The following is a 21,523-nucleotide window of genomic DNA, read 5'->3' as shown; positions in this document are numbered from 1 at the left end:
AAGCAAGCATGCAAGCAAGCATGCAAGCAAGCATGAAAGTGAGCATGTAAGTAAGCATGTAATTATGCAAGGAATGTTGCAAGCTCTGCTGCAAGCAAGCATGTAAGCAAGCATGCAAGCAAGCATGCAAGCAAGCATGCAAGCAAGCATGCAAGCAAGCAAACAAACATGCAAGCAGGCAAACAAATATGCAAGCAGGCATGCAAGAAGGCATGCAAGTGAGCATGTAAGTGAGCATGTAAGCAAGCATGTAATTATGCAAGGAATAGTGCAAGCAAGCATGCATTCGAGCATGCATTGAAGCATGCAAGCAAGCATGAAATTTTGCAAGAAATAGTGCTAGTAGTAAGCATGCATTCAAGCCTGCATTCAAGCATGCAAGCAAGCATGCAAGCAAGCATGCATTAAATCATGCAAGCAAGCGTGGAAGCAATCGTGTAAGCAAGCATGTGATTATGCAAGAAATGGTGCAGCAAGCAAGCAAGCATGCTTTTTAACACATTATTAAGTCAGCTCAGTCAGCTCCGCGGTTAGAATACAAAAACAAACTTTTGGTCATCCCTTGGGAATGGCAATTTTTTTCGGGATAAAAAATATCCTATTATTTATTCTGGACCTCTAATATGACGTATGCAAAATTTCATAGGAATCGGTGCAGTAGTTACGGCGTGAAAGCGTAACAAACAAACAAACAAACAAACTCACTTTCCCCTTTATAATAGTAAGGAAGGATAAGTGCCCAAATGCCAAGTTTCAAAAAGAACTATTGATTTATCTTCGACAATGACGATCTTCCATATAAAGTTTCATCCCCTATTTCACCCCCTCATAGGAAGAATTTAAAAAAAGCGCGCGAACAAATATCTATTTATTTCTTATAAGTGCCCAAATGCCAAGTTTCATAGAGAACCATCGATTTATCTTCGACAATGATGAATTTTCATATAAACTTTCATCCCCTATTTCACCCCCTCACACGAAGAATTTTAATAAACGCGCCAACAAATATCTATTTTCTTCTTATCACGTGCCAAAATGGCAAGTTTAATAAAGATTAATCAATTTATCTTCGATAATGACGACCTTCCATATACATTTTCATCTCCTATTTCACCCCCTCACAGGTCGAATTTTCAAAAAAGCTCAAACAAATATCGATTTATTTCTTATTAAGTGCCTAAATGCCAAGTTTCATGGTTTTAACTTCGACAGCAACGATCTTTCACCTTATAAACTTTCATCCCCTATTTCAACCCCGTAAAGCCTCTTTTTCGCAATAAAAGATAGCCTATGTTCTTTCCCAAGGTCTATTCTATCTCTGTACCAAATTTCATCAAAATCGGTTCAGCGGTTTATGCGTGAAAGCGTAACAGACAGACAGACAGACAGAGTTACTTTCGCATTTATAATATTAGTATTGATAGTATTGATATTCATTCAATATTTACAAATTATTACTAAAAATTCATAGACTGAGTCACCAACTTAGAAGTTTTGCGTAGTTAAGATAACACGTTCCACCTATAGTTAAACCTAATATAATGTACAGGTTAATTAAGACTAAAATAAAAATAATGTTTACAAAATATACATACATACATACTTACATACATACGCCTGAAAAATATAACCCTCCTTCGGGCAGTCGGGTAAAAAGTTAACATTTCATGAAAATGGGTAGAAATTCGAAATATTTTTTTTTCCTTTTCCGTTAATACCTTAGTAAATCAGCTGATTGGGCTTTTTGAATGGGAAGACGAAAAACATTTTTAATTTTAAGACAAAGTCACCCCTTAATTAAATAGTGTCTGGTAACAATTTATACACCTTCAGTGTATACATATATCACAAAGATAAACATTAAATAATATAGAACTAGGCTATGTATATATAATAATTACGTTAAATACCTAAATAAAATAAGTTATAAATACTATAAACAAATAGTTGGAAAACCCCCGAATTTGTCACTTCAAAGTTCAATATCTCAAAAACGGCAGAACCGATTTTGATGAAACGTCTAAGAACCATCGCTAAAAAGCCTGCTTTAAAATAAAAACCACGTTTAAATCAGTCCACCCGTTTAAGTGCTACGGTGCCACAGACAGGCAGACAGACACACAGACTCACATAGCGGTCAAACTTATAACACCCCTTCTTTTTGCGTCGGAGGTTAAATAATAAAATCAGGTCACAAATTAATCGATCTAACGTTGTAAATAAAACCGACTCCAAAAAAATAACAAAACATGGAACCGACTACAAAACCCTTGATGATATTTTTCTAGGTAGGTACCTACTAGCTCGAAGTCTGTGCCTCAGCACGAACCAGCAAGAATGGAACAATGCAATAGTCGTCTACCTCACCTACCTACATACTATGGGTTTCAATCGATCCTGCTGGCTCGTGCTGAGTCACCGACTTCGAACTAGTATGTACCTACCTAGAAAAATATTTTCAAGGGTTTTGTAGTCGGTTCCATGTTTTGTTATTTTTTTGAAGTCAGTTTTACTTTTTATTAAAAATTAACTTTATTTCTCACTTTTGAGTGATTCATAGCCAACGTACGAAGCACAACGATTCCATGAAGCCCAAACACGGCCTAGTTCCGTTGTTTTATAACAGAGTTCCGTTGCCTACCTTCCGGCTTCAGCATCAGATCAGTTCCAAAAATTATTAACTTAAAGCTCCTTCTTAGTAGCTTATCTAGGTATATTAATCATGATCGTTTCGGTTTGTCTAATGACGAGCGAGCATTACGTAGCTTTGACGAGTTCCATTGGTCATCTACGGTCTTCTTCATCAGGTCCAGTTTACCAAATGATACTTTCTGAATGTAAATACTTATCGCCATGGGTGTGCCTATAAAATTTGAGGTTTGCCCTCGATTTTCCTAGGATCCCATCATCAGATCTTGATTTGGTGACAAAGGGACCACCTCAAAAGAGTACCCTTTCGAATAAAAAAGAATTTTGAAAATCGGTCCACAATTTACTGAGTAATCGACGAACATATACAAAAATAAAATAAAAAAATACAAACATTGGAACTTGGAACATAGAACCTCCTCCTTTTTTGAAGTCGGTTAAAAAGTAATACGTTTCTTGTAGGGGGACCCTCCTTTGTTATCGTCATGGCAATAGAAATTCACATTAAGTATGTGCAAATTTTGGTTGTCTACCTCACTGCTTACTGCTCACGTGATACAGCCCGTTTGACGAAAAAACGGAAGATGAAACGTTAGCAATAGGGTTCAATGACATTATTCACGTACGGAACCCTACAAATCCTGTAGCAGCAGCATTATGTAACTTATGAAGAATTGTAACTTCGATAATGTTTCACTTTAAAGTGTTTAAAATTAAACAAAACCAGAAATTTGAGTGCATTTTATAAACTAAAGCTATTTTTTCGAGTTATTAAAACACAAAACCTAGTTTTTATTAATTTCTAGAGATGACTGGTGGATGAAAGGGGCATTATAAGACGTGGAAATTTAATATCTACCCGCTTCAAAACAATAAAATTGTAAAATATGCGACATTTGGGCAATAATTGGGAAAAACGTGTTAAATACCTACCGACTGAGGTGATGTAGCTAAGCTAGTGACCGGGGGGCGGGAGAGGTGGGCAAGGTTATTCAACTTTTCTTGGTTGGTGAATTTGTCCGAACGCGAGTCCCGTTCATTAAACTTTTATCCCACTTGATCTAACAGGCTAAACAAAACCAATATCCTGCCAATATTATAACTGTGAAAGTATGTAAGGATGAATAGATGTATAGGATAGGTACAGAAGGAAGTTTGTTACTCCTATACACTAACATGGCAGAGGCGACTTGTTGAACTAAGCAATATATTCAACCGCACGCACGTTATCTCCGTCCGTCCGTTACTTCCGTCTATGCTATGGTGATTTAACAAAGCCAAACGTGATACTTTTTAGGGTTTCGTACCCAAAGGGTGCCAACGGAACCCTATTACTGAGACTCCGCTGTCTGTCTGTCCGTCTATCACAGGGCTCTATCTCTTGAGCCGTAATAGCTAGGCACTTGAAATTTACACAGATTATGTATTACAGAGGCCGCAACAAAAAATACTAAAAATAAAATAAAGTTACAAATTAAAGGGAGTCGTCATACAAGAAACGTGTTTCATTCAGCGGTTTTTGATTGCTACGCTGCCAAGATGACGGCCGCCAGTTGCCAGGGGCAACGCCCGTGACCCTGTAGTTTAATGTATAACTACTTAATAATTTGCGATTTTATTAGTGCTATTTTATAAAACCTTCGGTAATTAAAATAATTGTCTGGACCGTGGTTTATTTTTTTGTGCAGCATTAAGACTTAATAACAAATTATGATCCACAAACCTCCGACACACACTTCACAAAAGCCACCTTCAATAGAGCACTCACAGCCGCTGTATTTAATATTTTTTACACTAAAAAATTACCGTTATAATATTTTATACTAAGTAACACTATTTATTTACAAGGTCAAATTTTAATATCAGGTTAAGATTTATTCACTAATTCTTAATAATAAGTACGCGCTGTTCGGCCGAAATACTGCGTTCAGCCAATTTTTTGGCGCATGGCAAGAGTAAAGCGCTATTCAGCGTCCGACAGGACGACAGCCAAAGAGGATGAGAATTTAAAATTGTTCCTTATTCAAAATACTTGCACCTAGTGCTAACATTTTGGTGATATGTTTTTATTATATTGTAATGTAATGTAACTAATTATGTTTGTTCAGGTGGAATTAAAACATTAAAATATTAAATACTAGCTTTTGCCCGCGACTTCGTCCGCGTGGAATAGTAATTTTGGGAAGTATTTAATTTATTTAGGATACCTATTCTGCCAATAATAGTACATAGAAACTTCTACGGTTTACCGAAAATAACCTATTTTAATACATTGCTATAAATATCAACTATTTTTTTTGTTCTTCCATCCATCCATCCACCCGATGTTCTTTGGTAAAACATAAATATTTTGCGGGTAGCTACAATTTAGCAATACGACGTGTATTCTACCCTGCCAACACAAAAGGACTAATTCTTCATTGTGAACTCTTGACACCTTACGTCCATTATTGTAAGTTAGGAGGGTAGGATTATAATTAAGACGGCATTTTTACTAAGCATAGCTACACATATTTCCGATAAATATACTTATATGTAGTAATTTGTTTGGAATTCCTTAAGAACTTTCATCCCCATATTTTCAAGTAAATAGGTTGAAATTCGAAAAGCGCTGGAGCAAATGTTTTTTAGGGTTCCGTACCTAAAAAGGAAAAAAAATGAACTCTTATAGGATTACTTTGCTATCCGTCCGTCCATCTATCAAACCTCTAAGTCAAGGCAATCAAAAGCTACAGTCATTAAAAAGGTGTTTCCAAACCAATTGCCTTAACAGAAAAAGTTATAGGGTACTTCCGGCTGTCCTAGAAACTTGGTATTTTGCATAAAGGTAGCTCTTATAGCACAATTAATAAGAAAAATCTGAAAATCATAATTTTTCATGTCTGACTGTCTATGTGAATACGCCATCTAATAATAATAATAATCATATTTATTCAGACTTTTCAATCCATTTTGTTAGTAATACATAATCACTTATTGACTAATCTAAAATCTAAAATCACCCCACATCGCGTACATTTTGCCTATGAGTTTAGAAGGCTCTACTAACATTGCATCATCTCCTCTGCTAACATCCCCTCGCAGGTAAAATTTTCAAAAACGCTTGAACAAATATCTATTTATTTCTTATAAGTAGTCTAATGCCAAGTTTCATAAAGAACCATCGATTTATTTCACCCCTCACAGGAAGAGTTTTAAAGACGCGCGAACAAATATGTATTTATCTCTTAGCACGTGCCCAAATGCCAAATTTCATAAAGAACCGTCGAATTATCTTCGACAATGATGATCTTCCATATAAAGTTTCATCCCCTATTTCACCCCCTCACAGGAAGAATTTTTAAAAACGCGCGAAAAAATATCTATTTATCTCTTATCACGTACCCAAATGCCAAGTTTCATAAAGAACCATCGATTTATCTTCGACAATGACGATCTTCCATATAAACTTTCATCCCCTATTTCACCCCCTCACACGAAGAATTTTAAAAAACGTGCGAACAAATATCTATTTATCTCTTTTCATGTGCCGAAATGGCAAGTTTAATAAAGATTCATCGATTTATCTTCGATAATGACGACCTTCCGCATAAACTTTCAACCCCTATTTCATCCCCTCACAGGTCGAATTTTCAAAAAAGCTCAAACAAATATAGACTTATTTCTTATTAAGTGCCTAAATGCCAAGTTTCATAGTTTTATCTTTGACAGCGATGAACTTCCACCATATAAACTTTCATCCCCTATTTCAACCCCTTAAAGCCTCTTTTTTGCAATAAAAGGTAGCCTATGTTCTTTCCCAAGGTCTATTCTATCTCTGTACCAAATTTCATCAAAATCGGTTCAGCGGTTTAGGCGTGAAAGCGTAACAGACAGACAGACAGACAGACAGACAGACAGACAGACAGAGTTACTTTCGCATTTATAATATTAGTATGGATTTCAACTTAAATTTGAAGTGGATATCTTCAACCGATTGAGTTGAAATTTTGCTTGCATGTATAAATCCGATGACAATGATAATAATAATAATAATATAGGTAATTATAGGTATGTCCCTGCGCCAGTTCTTGAAATGGTCGTGCCACGCTCTATTGGGATCGATCTGTCATCACGGACAGGACTATTGTAGCCAATAAGCCTGATATCGTGCTGACAGATCGATCAAACCGCCAGGCAGTGCTCGTTGATATCACCATCCCACATGACGAGAACCTCGTGAAGGCCGAGAAGGACAAACTCAGCAAGTACCTTGACTTGGCTCACGAGGTGACTGCTATGTGGGATGTTGACTCTACGATCATTGTCCGATAGTCGTTTCGGCAAACGGTCTAATAGCGAAGAGTCTCGACCAACATCTCAAGAGACTCTCGCTAGATGGCTGGATCAAGGGCCAGATACAGAAGGCGGTACTTCTGGACACGGCACGCATCGTCCGGAGGTTCCTCACTCTGCGGCCCTGACCACCGGTAGCTTGGGCCCTACCCCGTTACCGGCGGCAAACTAGGTTAGGTTTTTATAATATTTTTATTTTGTATGTACTTTTCTGTATTTTACTTCTTATAACTATTATAAAAACCTAACCCTAAGAATAAAAAATAAATAAAGAGAATAATAATAATAATAATAAACATCTTTATTGCCACAAACTTAACCTAGACATTACAATTAATTTGCGGTTAGAAACAATGTGTAGTAAGGGCAATGGGTCCCAATCTCAGCATGTGCTGAGTTTATGTTACCCAGCGCTGGTTTTCAGACTGGTCCCTTCGAAGAGGGCCGGCCGCAGTAATTATTACAATACAATTATTCAACTTAATTAAAAACTACTTAGACTGCAACCAAGCAACATTGGCTGGCAGTAAATATGAAAAAACAGAAAAAAAAGGAAAAAAAAAAACAAATGTTGCTTGGTATCAAATAAATATAAATTTTAGCGTGCGTGCGTGCGTGCGTGCGTGTGTGTGTGTGTGTGTGTATGCATGCATGGGTGTATTTTTCTTATTATACTATTATTATTATTATTTTGACATTCATAAGTGTTTGTAATAGCCTAGATTGAAAAGAGATATTTTGACATGATATTATTATGACGTAGAGCTGATCTGATGATGAAGTTAGATGTTGGCCATAGGAACTCTGTAATAAAAAGACACGACTTACAAAAAAATTATTACTGAACTATTTGTTTTTAAAACATTGTACGGAGGTGCGGAACCCTTTATGCGCGAGTCACTCGCACTCGCACGACCGATTTTTAAATTATTATTTATTAACTTATTGAAATGCAACTATTTGGAACCTAACAATCTGAAACCTACAGAAGTATTTGAGATCAATCAAACCAAACCTACCCTTTTTTTTTAAAACAACCTATACCTATATAACCTAACTTTTAGGAACCCAACATTCTGAAACCTACATTTTTAAAATTAGTCACTGTAGCCTAACGTGACTCATTTTTTTTTAATTTGTTTCGAAGCAACTGCGGTAAACTGCCGAGTCCTTTAACACTATAAGATTGCTCTGGATACCTCCTAGGAGAAGTACCCAGGGGTTACTTAAATGTACAAGCTTGGTTGGTCTGTACGTAATTTGTCTCTATTTTTGAGCAAGAAAATGTTTAATTACAGGCCTCATAAATAGCACAAAGCTCTGCAGACATAATTGATAACCCGTGAGAGATTTTAAATTGTGCCTTTTTATTACAAATAGGATCAAAAAATGCTACTCCTAACTTATCACCACACTTTGATCCATCAGTAAATATTTTATGAAAACTGGAATACTTTCTTTCCAGCTCTAAGATTACCTCCAGACGAAGAACGTGACGATTGTATTCACGTTTAGCCCCCTGAATACATTCTAGATTACTAAACAAAACATCACTTACCTGGAATTTTGACACCCACATATCTAACTTAAACATAGGTAATGGACATGACGAGGAAATATGCTCATCAGAAACCTCTACAAACACATCAGCTAGCAATGGTTTCCTCCTGCCATTCCAATATCCGCTTTGGCAAACATTGCTCAACTCACGGATCATGTAATATTATTTGAATAGGTCAAAGCTTTTAAACAAAATCTAAACGCAAGGTAACGACTTCTGACATACAAAGGTGCTATACACAGTTCACTTTCCATGACGTGAATAGGCGTAGACCTTATGAACCCTCCAATCACCCTTAGAGCCTGGTTTTGAATTTTCTCAAGCTTATAGGTACATATGCGTCTTAGCACTGTTATTATACAAATAACAAGCGTAATCCATTCTACTACGAATCAACGAAATGTATAATCTACGAAGGTGCTTAGGATGAACACCCCAAGAAGCACCAGCTAAAGTTTTCAGGATTTTAAGAAATCTTTGAGTTTTTTTCAACAACATAACCTATATGTTTTCCCCAACGCAACGACCTATCTAGCCACATTCCTAAATACTTGACTGTGATATCAGAGCACAATTGACTACCGCAAATTTCAAGACTTACATGCTGAACCTTATGACCTTTGCTAAATACGCAGAATTTTGACTTACTGGCTGAAACGTCTAACCCTAAACTATCTAACACATCTACCATTGTGCACAATGAATTTTGCATACTACCAACACTATCTTGCAAAGACTTTGACCTAATATACAAAACAAAATCATCCGCATATTGTGAAATATGAACTTTATCTATCTTATGACAAATTTGATACGTAGCAATATTAAATAAAAGAGGAGAAAGAGGTCTCCTTGGGCCAAACCTCTATCAGTCCATCGAATAATGGAAAAGTCAGTATTTTGGTCTCGTAAAATGAGATGTCTTTCACTCAAGAAAGTCCATAAATACTTACAAAAATTTGCACCAACTCCCAAATAATCTAAAATGTTTACAACTTTTCCTACCGACACATTATTATATGCTCCTTCGATGTCCAAAAAACATGCGAGGGTGGACATATTCATTGAAAAACCGATTTGTGCATAAGAAATAAGGCGAGCTAAACAATCCACACACGATTGGCCTCTTCTAAAGCCTACCATATCTTTGGAAAAACCTCATTCTTCTCCATAAACCACTCTAAACGTTTCCCCAGCATGGAATGGAAAATTTTGCACACACAGGACATTAAAGAAATGGGCCTTAGTTTTGCCAACTGATCTTGCATATGACTAGACTTTGGAATAGGTATGACCTGAATATCCCGCCATTGCTTAGGCACAACACCGGACATGAAGATTAGATTATACAACTTGAGCAAAAATAATTTGGCAGCAGATGGCAAATTGAAAATCACTTCATACGTTATCCCATCAACACCTGGCGCAGAATTTTTCTTTTTTAAACAACTATTAAATTCCTCTAAAGAAAATTCAATCTCGAGAAAAGGATTGTCTGAGCAAAACATAGGTGTTTCGGATTGCACATAGTCAGGCGTAAGAGAGCGCAATAATTTCAGCTGACTTTCTTTTGACGCAATAACACCAGACCGAGAATAGCCTTTCATCCATTTCATTTGATTCCACATATCCGACGCAGTTGTAGTTTCACCAATACTTTGACAAAACCTCTGCCAACTCTGGGATTTGGCATTTCGAATAATACGCTGCGCCTCAGCAACCTTTTTCTGCATAAAACTCAAATTATCGGGAGTCGGGTTTCGCCTGAATCGACCCAACGCAAGCCGCCTTTCTGCAACAACCTTGGAAAGCAAGGGACTCCAGTATCTCTTGGGCTTAAAATCGCGCGTAGGGTTTGTACAAATTTTAACCATAGGAACATTTTTGGTTAACGCTTCCTTAACACGAGCATCAAAAATGTCATATAACATCTGAACATCATTATGCACAAAAGAGAAATCATCCTTAAAAGACTCCTTTAAACAGTCTCGATAGCCTGACCAATCTACGCCTTTAAAATTCATTCTTTGTACAAAATGAGGGTCATCCTTGTAATTTAAGCTTAATTTAGAAGATGATCACTACCCAAATGCTCATTAGACACATCCCACTAAAATCTACAGCAATATCCGAAGTGCAAAAGCTGACATCAGGAGAGCTTTCTCGAAGTGAACCATCCACAAATTTAACCCTCGTCGGTTTTCCATTATTAAGGGAAACAAAACCATGCTCGAGGTTAGGTTAGGTTAGGTTAGGTTTTTTTTTTTTTTTTTTTTTTTTTTTAAATTCCTGACTACCTCCAACATGATCGGAGCCTATGTTTACAATGCCGTTTCACTCCAGTTCTATCACTTATCCTTCTCGCACTTTCATGCTGCATTCCTTTTCTTTCTATCTTTCTTCCTCATTCTTACTATCATTATTAGCTATTCTATCTATCTAATTTTTACTTAACTTATTGTTATATTTCATCTTACATTCCTTTCCTTCCTCTTTTACATACTATCGTATCTCTCTAGCTGTCCTCTGTTACCATGCTTTACTATTTTCTTGCTCTTTCAACAAAGGAGGGGAGAGGGTCCCCGGGTTTCTTTATTTATAATTTCCAACAATTCTACATTCTTACAATTTTAACTTAACTATCTTATATCTATAATGTATTACAGTTTTTAGGGTGTCAACATTTGTAAACACTTTTTCGGACACATTTTTGTTTGGTACTTATTTTACTTGCTTACAATTTTCTTACTTACTCTTACATTTAGTACTATTTTATTTATACTCTATATATTTTGCATGCTTATTACTAATATACTCAGTATATCATTTAAACATACTTTTTCTTATCTATTTTTATTTTTAACAATGGTTTTGCTTGCTACTTCTATACAATATTTTATAAATCATTCTCTATTTTTTCCCATCATTATGTCTCTTATATTGTCTTTAGTTAGTTTAATGTCTATTTTATTTTCCAGGTCAAACCTCTGCACTCCATACTGGGGACATTCAAGGAGCAGGTGGGCAATTGTCTCGGGCACCCCTGGTTCGCAGGGGCATGATGGATTCTCCTTGCACTTAAAGCGATTTAAGTACTCGGAGAATCCACCATGCCGGTCAATATCTGGGTAATAATGCCGCGCGGGACCATCTTTCGGACCACTCCGTACGCTTCCACCACATTGGGGAAGAATAGCTTCGTGGTCGACGCGGTCGTACCTTCCACATACCTCCGGTTCCACACATCAAGGGAATCCTTTCGAAGGATTCTCTTGATGTGTGATACCGGACAAAGATCATAGTTTGGTCTTCTTTTGGATGCTACAGCGGCTTCTTTGGCTAGCTGGTCGGCCCTCTCGTTGCCATCCAATCCCGCGTGTGCCTTTATCCAAAACAAGGAAAGTTCCTTGCCTTGGAGGGAGATTGATGTTAAGTTCTCTCTTGTGGCTATGGCGAGCGGGTGGAGGCAACGATGGTTCGAAATGGTTTGCAGAGCCGCCCTAGAGTCGCTATAGACCCCAAAAGAAGACCCCGCACTGTTCAGAGCCACACTTGTAGCCTCTTGTAAGGCTAGGAGCTCGGCCTGATACACGCTACAGTAGTCCGAGAGCGCAAGCTTGACGGCCCTAGTCTCGGCGTCGCCTTGCCAAATAGATAATGCGGCGCCGACCCTGCCACCAATCTTGCTCCCGTCGGTGTATATCCTAGTTGTGTATTGCTCGTTCTTGTTTAGGGCATCCTGATCGGCCAGGATCCCAAACTCGATGCTGGTTTGCTCCGCTGGATGTGGTGTCTCCAGCGCGGACCCTCTCCGCTCAATCTCCCTGTCGCCAAGCTGCGGCAGGTTTGCTCCCCTCTTGGCTTCATAAAGTAAAGCTGCCTCACGGACTCGGAGGTCTAGTGGGAGCATCCCCGCTAGCAGCAACGCGGCGTTGAGGGAGACAGTGCGGTAGGCCCCGCACTGTTTTTGCGCTATGCCTCTCTGTATGACCTCAAACTTCTTTCGCGTCGTCAGCTTCTCTGCAGCCGGTGCCCATACGCTCGCGGCATACAGTATCACTGGCTCTATGGTTGCCACGTAAATCGTTTTGACAACTTCGGGATGAAGTCCCCAGCTAACTTTTGCCGCCTTTGTCAGTTGCTTGTATATCCCCGCAGCTTTCCTGCAAACATTGGTTATATGGCTGTTGAATGTTAGCTTATTGTCTATGGTCACACCTAGGAGTTTCACTTCCTCCGCAAAACCAACCTCTATCCCTCCCATGACGAGGCGCGGGGTGTCGTACTTAAGCTTGTTTGTAATAAGCAACGCATTTGTTTTATGTGGAGCAAACTTAAGTTTGCTCTTGACTCCCACGCCCGGACACGCTCGAGAGCGGGGTTAGCCTGCCCTTCAATCTCCTGTGCTGTGCTTCCGTCAAACGCCATGACCACGTCATCTGCGAAGGCCTGGCAGTAGCTACCCCCATTTGCAAGATCCTTCAAGAGGGGGTCCAACAATAAGTTCCATAGAATTGGGCCTCCTATGGAACCTTGGACACAACCCTTTCTTGTGGATCTTGTGTGTTGTTCTCCCGCATACCTAACCACGACCTCTCTGTCACTAAGATAGCTGTCGATGACCCTTCTCAAGTTCAGCGGACAGTTCTCCTCCGCCAGTCGGACTCGGATTTCGGGCCACCATGCGCTATCGAAGGCTCCTTCTATATCTAGTGAAATCAAAGTGATCATTTTCTTTTGTTTCAACTTATTGCGGATGTACTGCATAAGGCTATAGAGGGAGTCTTCGGTGCTGCGCTGCGGCATGAACCCGTACTGGCGGGGGCTCATCCTTGGCAATATGTGATACTTGAGTCGGGTCACCAACAGCTTCTCGTAAGTTTTGCCCATAATTGACAGGAGGCCGATCGGTCTATGGGATTTGGGAATGGTGTAGTCGCTCTTGCCAGGCTTCCGCAGAATTATGACAACAGCTCTCTTCCAAGCTGCTGGGAAATACTCACACTCGAGGCATTTATTGAAAAACTGCAGCATTGTTTCTGGGTGGGCCTTCACAACGCGAAGACAGATGTCCGCTGTGAAACCGTCTTCTCCCGGGGCCTTCTTCGGACTAAAGGACTCGATCGCCCTCATGAGCTCCTCCATGGTAAACGGCGGGTCGCAAGCACCAACTTGTCCCCCGGCGTTCACCTCTTCGGCTCTCCTTCGGGTTTCACGGTGCCGCTGGTTGTCGTTGGTATCGAGGTCCTCCGGGTAAAACGTCTCAGCCAGTAATTGAACGGAGCCCTTCGCGTCCAGGGTCACCCCGTCCTTTATCAGCGGTAGATCTTCGCTTCTCCGCGCTGTTCTGCCTATGACCCTGTATATCCCGTCCCACATGCTCTCCCTATCCTGCTTCCCGCAGAACTCCCGCCAGCTGTCTATCTGAGCCTTCGCTGCCTCCGACTCATACGCGTTTTTCTGTTCCAGGTACTCTTGAATAACTTTGGACTTTCGGACTGGGGCTGCACAACGAATCCTGCGCTTTCTACGGGTCACCTCTCTCTTCATCTCCGCAAGTTTTTCGGACCACCATGGCACGGTAAGTACTTCCTTATTTTTCTTAGTTGGCATGGACTGTTTGCAGGCAATATCTATGGACTGTATAATTTTGTGTGTAAGTTGTTCCAATTGTTTTGTGCTGTTTATCTGTTTAATATCTGCTATTGTGATTTGATTTTCTATGAATAATTGGGCGAGTTTCTCATTAAACTCATCCCAATTAGCCTTTTTGGTGTTGTACTTCCTTGTTGTCCTAGATATGCTAGCGCCTTTGGATCTTTTCAGGTTTAAGTTAAATACCATGCCATTATGATCCGAACTCGTGAGATTCTCCACTACATTCCACCTGTCAACGAAGCCCAGGATATTCGATGTGCAAGCCGTGATGTCGACAAAGCTCTGGTACCGTTCCCCCCCTGATGGTATCGAATGTTGGTACCTTTCCCTGGTTCAGTATGGCCAGATCCAGCTCGTCGAGACAGCCGGCGAGTTCCTCTCCCCTACGATCATTCGTGGGACTACCCCACCACGCACTTTTCGCGTTAACGTCACCTCCAACAATCCATCCTGACGAGCCGATTTGCTGGCTTATGTGGGCCAGGCGATCCAGGTCCGCATCGATAGGGTAATCATGCTGGGGGCATTCAAAGTAGACGGAGGTTAGATTGATCTTCCAGGCACCAGTCTGAATCCTTACCACCACGATGTTATTGGTGGTAAGCTTGGGGAACTGTATCACGTCTAAGTTGGGGTCAAAGACCGCTATAGCGGCTTTTACAGTTCCCCCGCCCAGACTGGTGTTCTGGAAAATCCTCACCCCTCTGCGACTCCTCATTTCCCCGATGGATCCCACGTACGGCTCCTGGATGAGTGCGACTGCTACTCTGCGCCTTTCCGCCTCGATCATCAGCTCATCGGTCGCCAGTCTGGATCGCTGGAGGTTCGCTTGCGCGATTATATATCTGTATTCCTTCTGGCTGCCCTTAGCAGTAAGCCACGGTTGCCCTCGCTATTTCGTCCCATCTCTTCCTCGTAGGGCAATCGTGGCTAAATGCGTTGTGGGCAGCTCGTTCCAGACCTTCCCTTGTGCAGTTTTTGCAGCTCGGGGTACGTCAGCCAAGCAGTCGGCGCACCCACTCCTTAGGTGTGGGCCACCGCAATGACTACACAGGTCCACTGACTCTGTGCAGTACTTTTTGCCGTGCCCAAAACCCAAGCAGCGGGTGCACTGTATCAGTGGGGTCTGATCTTCGACCCGGATACGCTGAAGATCCACATGTGCGTAACCCTTGTCCAGCATTCGCTGCCAGATGATGGGCGATACGCTGACGACTACATGACTGGTGTGGGGATTCCGCGTCCTCCTCCGGTAGCGTACCTTTATCCTGTCGTTCTCAGTGTCGAGGTCGCCAAAAACACTCCTGTTTTGGTTCCTCAGGGCTTTTATGATGTCCTCGTCAGTGTTAACCGCGAGCACACTCCTGAGCACCAGCAATGGGTCCTTGTTCTCGACCTCCTCCACGCTGAGATCGACTCCTTTCTTTTTAATCCTTTCCTTAATCTTTTCCCTGTCTTCTTTCGTCTTTAGGCCAATAATAACCTTGCGGTCTCTCGCCTTTCTCACCCTTTCCACCCTAATCCACCCTTCCTTCGCATCCACTACTTCCCGGATCTTGCTTAGAACCTCCTCTCCGGTCGCCGTCTCATTTGTAGAGGTGACACATACGGAGTGGAGAGTTCCTCTCTCCAAAGTAGGGTTTCCAGAGTGGCCGGCGTGACCCGCGGCTACACTGGCATAAGTCCTGTCGGCCAGCTTCTCCAGCGCGAAGTTTAGAGTTTCCCTTAGTTCTTCCATTTTTGTGTTATTGGCCTCAATCTGTTTTTTGTGCTCCTTCAGTCTTTCGACCAGATCATGGTCACTAGGATGAGGTGCATTGGTGGCGGCGGATTTGCTTTGCTCCTTTTTTCTTAGGTCATCCAGTTTTCTGCTGTTTTCAATCAGCAGTCTGGAGTGCTCCTCTAAGGCCATAACCATTACGTCCTGGTCAGGAGTCGGGGGCTTAGGTATTGCGGTTTCGACTTCCTTAGCCCCGTTCTGTTTCGATGGTCCACTTGTTACCGCTTTTGTTCCTCCCTTCTTGCCTTCCGCCTCCGACTCCCTAACCAGCACGTACAGCCGATCCAAGGCCGCGATAACGCTGTTCTTAATCTCCGTCTTGGTATTTTTAGAGCTATTTATATTTAATTTGCCTTTTAAAAGGCAGGCCCGCGCTTCCGCCAAACGGTTTTTGTGGCCCTGTGCCGGTGACGAGGGAGACGCAGGTATTGAGTCGAACGTTTTGTTTGCGTTCTCTTTCCTTGTGCGCTGCGCCTGTGCCTGTGGCTGTTTAGGTCGTTTTTCTGGGCTCTGCCTTGGTGTTCTTGGTGGGGGTGTAGAGCTTGCTCCTGCAGCCTCCCACTCCCCAATGCTCGCCCTAACGCTCTTTTCTCCAGTACACTTTGGAGAAGTCTCTGCTTCGGCTGTTTGTGCCCCCTTTACGGGGGTTCTTAAACCTAGCATGTCGGAGGTAGTGTCGTTCCTCGTATAAAGGAAAACGTCTAAATAACAGGGCACAAGTTACCGTGTTGTAAAAGTTGTAAAATAGGTGCTTGTGCAGTGTCGAATGAAACTAATTGGGTAAACAATTTAAGTCAACGTACGTAGAAACAAAAAATAATAGAGTCACAGACTCTGTCAAAGTTATAATCCCGACTAGGGCTTATAAACAAATCAAAAAGAATTACAGCAATATCCTTAAAAAAAAAATAAAAAAAAATTGCAAGAAACTCTATGTAGAGCCGGTCTACTAAACAATATAAATTAGCAGTGTACACTGCTAGTCTTAGAACTAACTTAAATCTAAACACGAATGAAAATAACAAAAAACTTAAATTAAAGTACAAGCGGCTCTAGGTAGAGCTACAAAACCCCACCCAAAGGATAGCTCTCTTTGAGCCGCGTTCAGGGACACCAAGCACGCCCCGCTAGCTCCAAGGGATCCGGAGACACGATCGGTTTCCGCTTTCGGTATCGGATCCAAGATGGCCGCCGAAATCAGATACCAGGCCGTATCTCAGGAACCAGTGGTCAGATCGAGACGCGGTTTTTCCCCCCTGAAAAGGGCTCGCTGAGACGCACCGTTGGAGACCGGTTTCAGGAAAATCGGAGACCTGAAAATTTTTCAGGCTGAAAAGTCCAGGATTTTCCTGAGAGCAATCTCGTTGGGTAGACCTTCGACCGGGCTTCTGCACAAAGAAAACCCCCGGTCGCTACGACTTCCCGTTTCGGAGATATCGGAGTTTGAAATTACCCAAGATGGCCGCCGGAACTGTCAAAGTCCAACTTTGACCGGCTATAACTCCGCTCCCGGTGGTCGTAGAACCGTGGGACCTTCTCTGTCCGGCTTCACTCTCTCTCCTCTCTCCTCCGGGACCACTTCCGGGAGTCAAAATTTTCAAGCGCTGAAACGGCCTGAAACCTAGAGGGGCGGGTAGATGCTGAGCCCCGGGGTCCACCGAAGAAAACCGCAGGTCGCTAGGACTCCTAGTTCAGGAGCTATGACGGCTGGAAGAGAAACAAAATGGCCGCCGAGCTGTCAAACTCCAGCTTTAGGAGCTGATAACTCCTGAACCAGACGTCGCAGAGTTGCCGGGATTTCTCCAGGGGTGCTCCCTTGACCTCCTCTTGCTCCCTAAAGGGGTCCCGGGACAAAAAATTTCTGTGCGTCAAAAATGAAAAATTTTGATGAGGATGGATAGGGGCCGAAAAGTAAGTATCAGGGACACCTTTCTCGGAATTTTCCGACGAGGGGTTCGAGAGATAATCGAAAAATAAAACCTGGTATCAAAAAACAAAATGGCCGAAAAAGTTCAACTTCTTTGTTTTTGATTCTTTCTGACCCCGGCTGCCGCTTCGGTCGGGTAATATGACCACTCTAAAGACAACCCCGTGGTCAGAAACAATTAAAAACAATTAATTTAGGAAATATAAAGAAAAATTGAAAAAATTAAATAACTCCCGAACCGGTGGGCGAAAAATTCCGAAAAAATACACGAAAAATACAGAAAGAAGAGGCGCACAGAACACAATGCACAGAAAAAATTTAATCATATGAAAATGTAAAAATTTCTTGAAAATACAAAAAATTTGGTTTTTCAAAAAATTTTTAAGTCCTAGAGCCTTTAAAATTTTTCTAAGTTAAAAATTTGATAGAACTAACTAGCGCGCAACTTTAAGCAGTTTCAAAAACCGCGCGTCTCACTTTGGTAAAAAGAAATTAACTGTCAAAGTTCGAACACAGAATTATTTTTAAAAAGAAATTATAAGACATAAAAATCAGCGACTTGCGGTTCCGAGCTGCTGCTGATGCGGCGCACGAGGTCTCCAAATTTCAGCTCTCTCTGATGGCCGGAAACGAAACCACGCCAACACGTGGTTTTTGTTTTTTGACTGTGGCGTCTCAGCGTGACGTCACAGGAAGCCGAGCGATGCGTCAAAAGACGGGGCTTGTCAGGGCGCAGTGCGCGGCACTTCGCTCGTAAAAATCCAATCAGCCAAACTCGAGTAATCACGAGTTTTATGGTCCAAACTTCGTTTTAACCTCAAAAACGTCACTATTTCGCACTTTTTTATGTGTCACTGTCACTTATCACGTGTGATTTCACTGTGCGCGTATGCGCCTTGCAATTACGCAACTTTTGATGTATCGCGCGTGTCTCTACGGCTAATATGGCCACTTTTAGCAATTTTTAAGTGCGGAGCGCTCTGATTTCGCTGTTTCTCGGTCTGTGGGTGGCAGACGACTGTTAGGTTAGGTTATTTTTTTTTTTTTTTTTTTTTTTTTTTTTTTTTTTTTTTTTTTTTTTCACCTACCTCCAACATGATCGGAGCCTATTTCTATCTGTTTTCTTTCATTCCAGTTCCATCATTTGCTACTTCTCGTACTTTTATTCAACATACTTTTTCTTTCTTTTGTTCTTCATCTTCCTTACTTTCGGGTCATTGCCCTTCAAACTATTCTATCTTATTTTATTTAAATTTATTTATACATACTTATGATTATTTCCTTGCATTCCGGTCTCTTTTTCATACTTCCATCTTTTAGCTGTCCTCTGTGTCATGCCTCGTCTTTTATTCTTGTCTTATTCTATTACAGGAGGGGATTTTGGTAAGCTTTATTAACCTTGTCTGTAAGCATATACATTTTCTATTTCGAATTTATTACTAAGTCTTAGTACTAAGGTGAGCAATGGAGAGGGCGAGTGGCTCGTCACTGGCGACAGGCTCGCCATTGGCTACCGGCAAGCGGCGAGCGGCTCGCCACTGGCTACGAGCTTACAACTATTATAATTAATCTAGTTCTGTTATTTTATTTAGTAACAATCTCTTATAATTAACTTATTGTCTATTTTACATTATCTTACTTGTATTGGTGTATGCTAATTAGTAATATACCCAATATATCATATTAGCATACTTTATTATCTATTTTTATTCCTTTTTATTACACTGTTTGTTAATTTGTTGCAATAATCTAAGAATTTTTCTCTCTTTTTCCTCTCATAATATCTTTAAATTTTCTAATGTATACTGTTCCTATTTCGTTTTCAAATTTTAATCTATCTATGCTGTACATTGGGCATTGTAAGATTAGGTGCGCAACGTTTTCTGGAACTCCTGGTTCACATTGGCACGATGGGTCCTCCTTGCACCTGAATCGAGTCAGGTATTCGGAGAACCCACCATGCCCCGTCATAAACTGTGTTGTTGTGCCACGGGGCACAATTTTCCGGATCATCCGGTAAGCTGTCACCGCGTCGGGGAAAAAGATCTTTGTGGTAGATGCAGTGCTACCAGTCGCATATCTATGGTTCCACACCTCAAGCGTCTCCATCCGAATGGTTCGCCTGACGTGTGAAACCGGACAGAGGTCATAGTCAGGTCGCTTCTTGGAGCCCACAGCGGCCTCCTTGGCTAGATGGTCTGCTCTTTCATTGCCCTCCAGTCCTGCGTGAGCTTTGATCCAATGCAGGGTAAATACCTTGCCTTGGAGAGACATTGATTTGATATTTCTTCTAGTTTCAACCGCTAATGGGTGGAGGCAACCGTGGTTTACAATAGTCTGGAGGGCTGCTTTAGAGTCGCTGTAGACTCCAAAAGACGTCGCTTTGGTCTTACTAGCAATTCGTGTCGCTTCGCATAGAGCAAGGAGTTCCGCCTGGTAGACCGTGCTATATACCGGGAGAGCAAGCTTGCGGGTTAGTGTCTCCGTGCCGCCCCTCCATAGGGACAACGCGGCTCCGACCTTACCCTCAATCCTGCTTCCATCGGTGAAAATGCGAATCTCGTGCTCGCTGTTGCGGTCTAATGTTTCTTGGTCGTGCAGGCTTATAAACTCCAAGCTCATACGCTCCGCCGGGTGGGGCGCTTCCAGCGCAGGTGCCATCCGCTCCACCTCTCTGCCGCTCAGCTTCCGCAGGCTTACTCCCTTCTTGGCTTCATATAAAGAAGCCACCTCTCGTACTCGGAGGTCGAGAGGGAGCATACCCGCCAGCAACAGTGCGGCGTTCAGGGAAACGGTGCGGTAGGCGCCGCATTGTTTCTGCGCAATTCCACGTTGCACCACTTCAAATTGCTTCCTAACCATTATTTTTTCCGCGGCCGGTGCCCATACGCTGGCGGCATACAATATAATTGGCTCAATGGTAGCTACGTAAATAGTTCGGACTACCTCCGGATGAAGTCCCCAGCTCACCTTTGCCGCCCTTGCCAGTTGTCTTGTAAATTCCCGTTGCCTTCCGGCACACGTTAGAAATGTGAGAATTGAACGTGAGCTTGTGATCTATCGTGACCCCGAGCAGCTTGATCTCCTTGGCTAAACCAATCTCGATCCCGCCCATGGTCAGACGCGGGGCGTCGCAAATAAGTTTCCTCGTAATCACCATCGCATTAGTTTTGTGCGGGGCAAACTTGAGCTTGTTCTTGACACCCCACGACCGAACACGTTCAAGAGCAAGGTTGGCACGTCTTTCTATATCCTGAGGCGTTCTGCCCTCGAAAACCAGAACCACATCATCTGCGAAAGCCTGGCAAAAATCACCCCCACCCTCCAAGCTCCTCAGGAGAGGGTCTAGCAGAAGGTTCCAAAGGATTGGACCTCCTATGGAGCCCTGAACGCAGCCCATCTCTGTACTCCTTGTATGCTGTTCTCCTGAATAACGCACTACCACCTCTCGGTCCTTGAGATAGCTGTCAATGGCCCTCCTCAAGTTCAATGGGCAGTTTTCCTCTGCCAGTCGGACCCTAATAGCTGGCCACCAGGCGCTATCGAAGGCTCCCTCTATATCCAGCGATATTAAAGTTACGATTTTCTTTTCGTCTAATTTGCTGCGGATGTA

At 42.0% G+C, this 21,523-nt stretch overlaps 2 protein-coding genes across 2 annotated transcripts; both read right to left on the bottom strand.

Annotated features, from left to right (window-relative positions):
• Positions 1–11,633: 11,633 nt before the first annotated feature.
• LOC141443775 (uncharacterized) lies at positions 11,634–12,841 on the bottom strand. The gene has a single exon (XM_074109125.1). It carries the CDS (start codon positions 12,807–12,809, stop codon positions 11,634–11,636), a length of 1,176 nt encoding a protein of 391 aa, XP_073965226.1. The 5' UTR covers positions 12,810–12,841.
• A 4,840-nt stretch (positions 12,842–17,681) lies between these two features.
• On the bottom strand, positions 17,682–20,772 carry LOC141443774 (uncharacterized). The gene is made up of 2 exons (XM_074109124.1): positions 19,760–20,772; positions 17,682–17,844 (listed from the first exon to the last, which is right to left on the bottom strand). Exons 1-2 carry the CDS (start codon positions 20,770–20,772, stop codon positions 17,682–17,684), a joined length of 1,176 nt encoding a protein of 391 aa, XP_073965225.1.
• Between the last annotated feature and the right edge of the window lie 751 nt (positions 20,773–21,523).

This window comes from Choristoneura fumiferana, chromosome 28, assembly GCF_025370935.1.
Source record: "Choristoneura fumiferana chromosome 28, NRCan_CFum_1, whole genome shotgun sequence".
NCBI classification, from domain to species: domain Eukaryota; kingdom Metazoa; phylum Arthropoda; class Insecta; order Lepidoptera; family Tortricidae; genus Choristoneura; species Choristoneura fumiferana.
The sequence above is the reverse complement of the archived record's forward strand: the minus strand, read 5'-3'. Positions and strand labels throughout refer to the sequence as shown.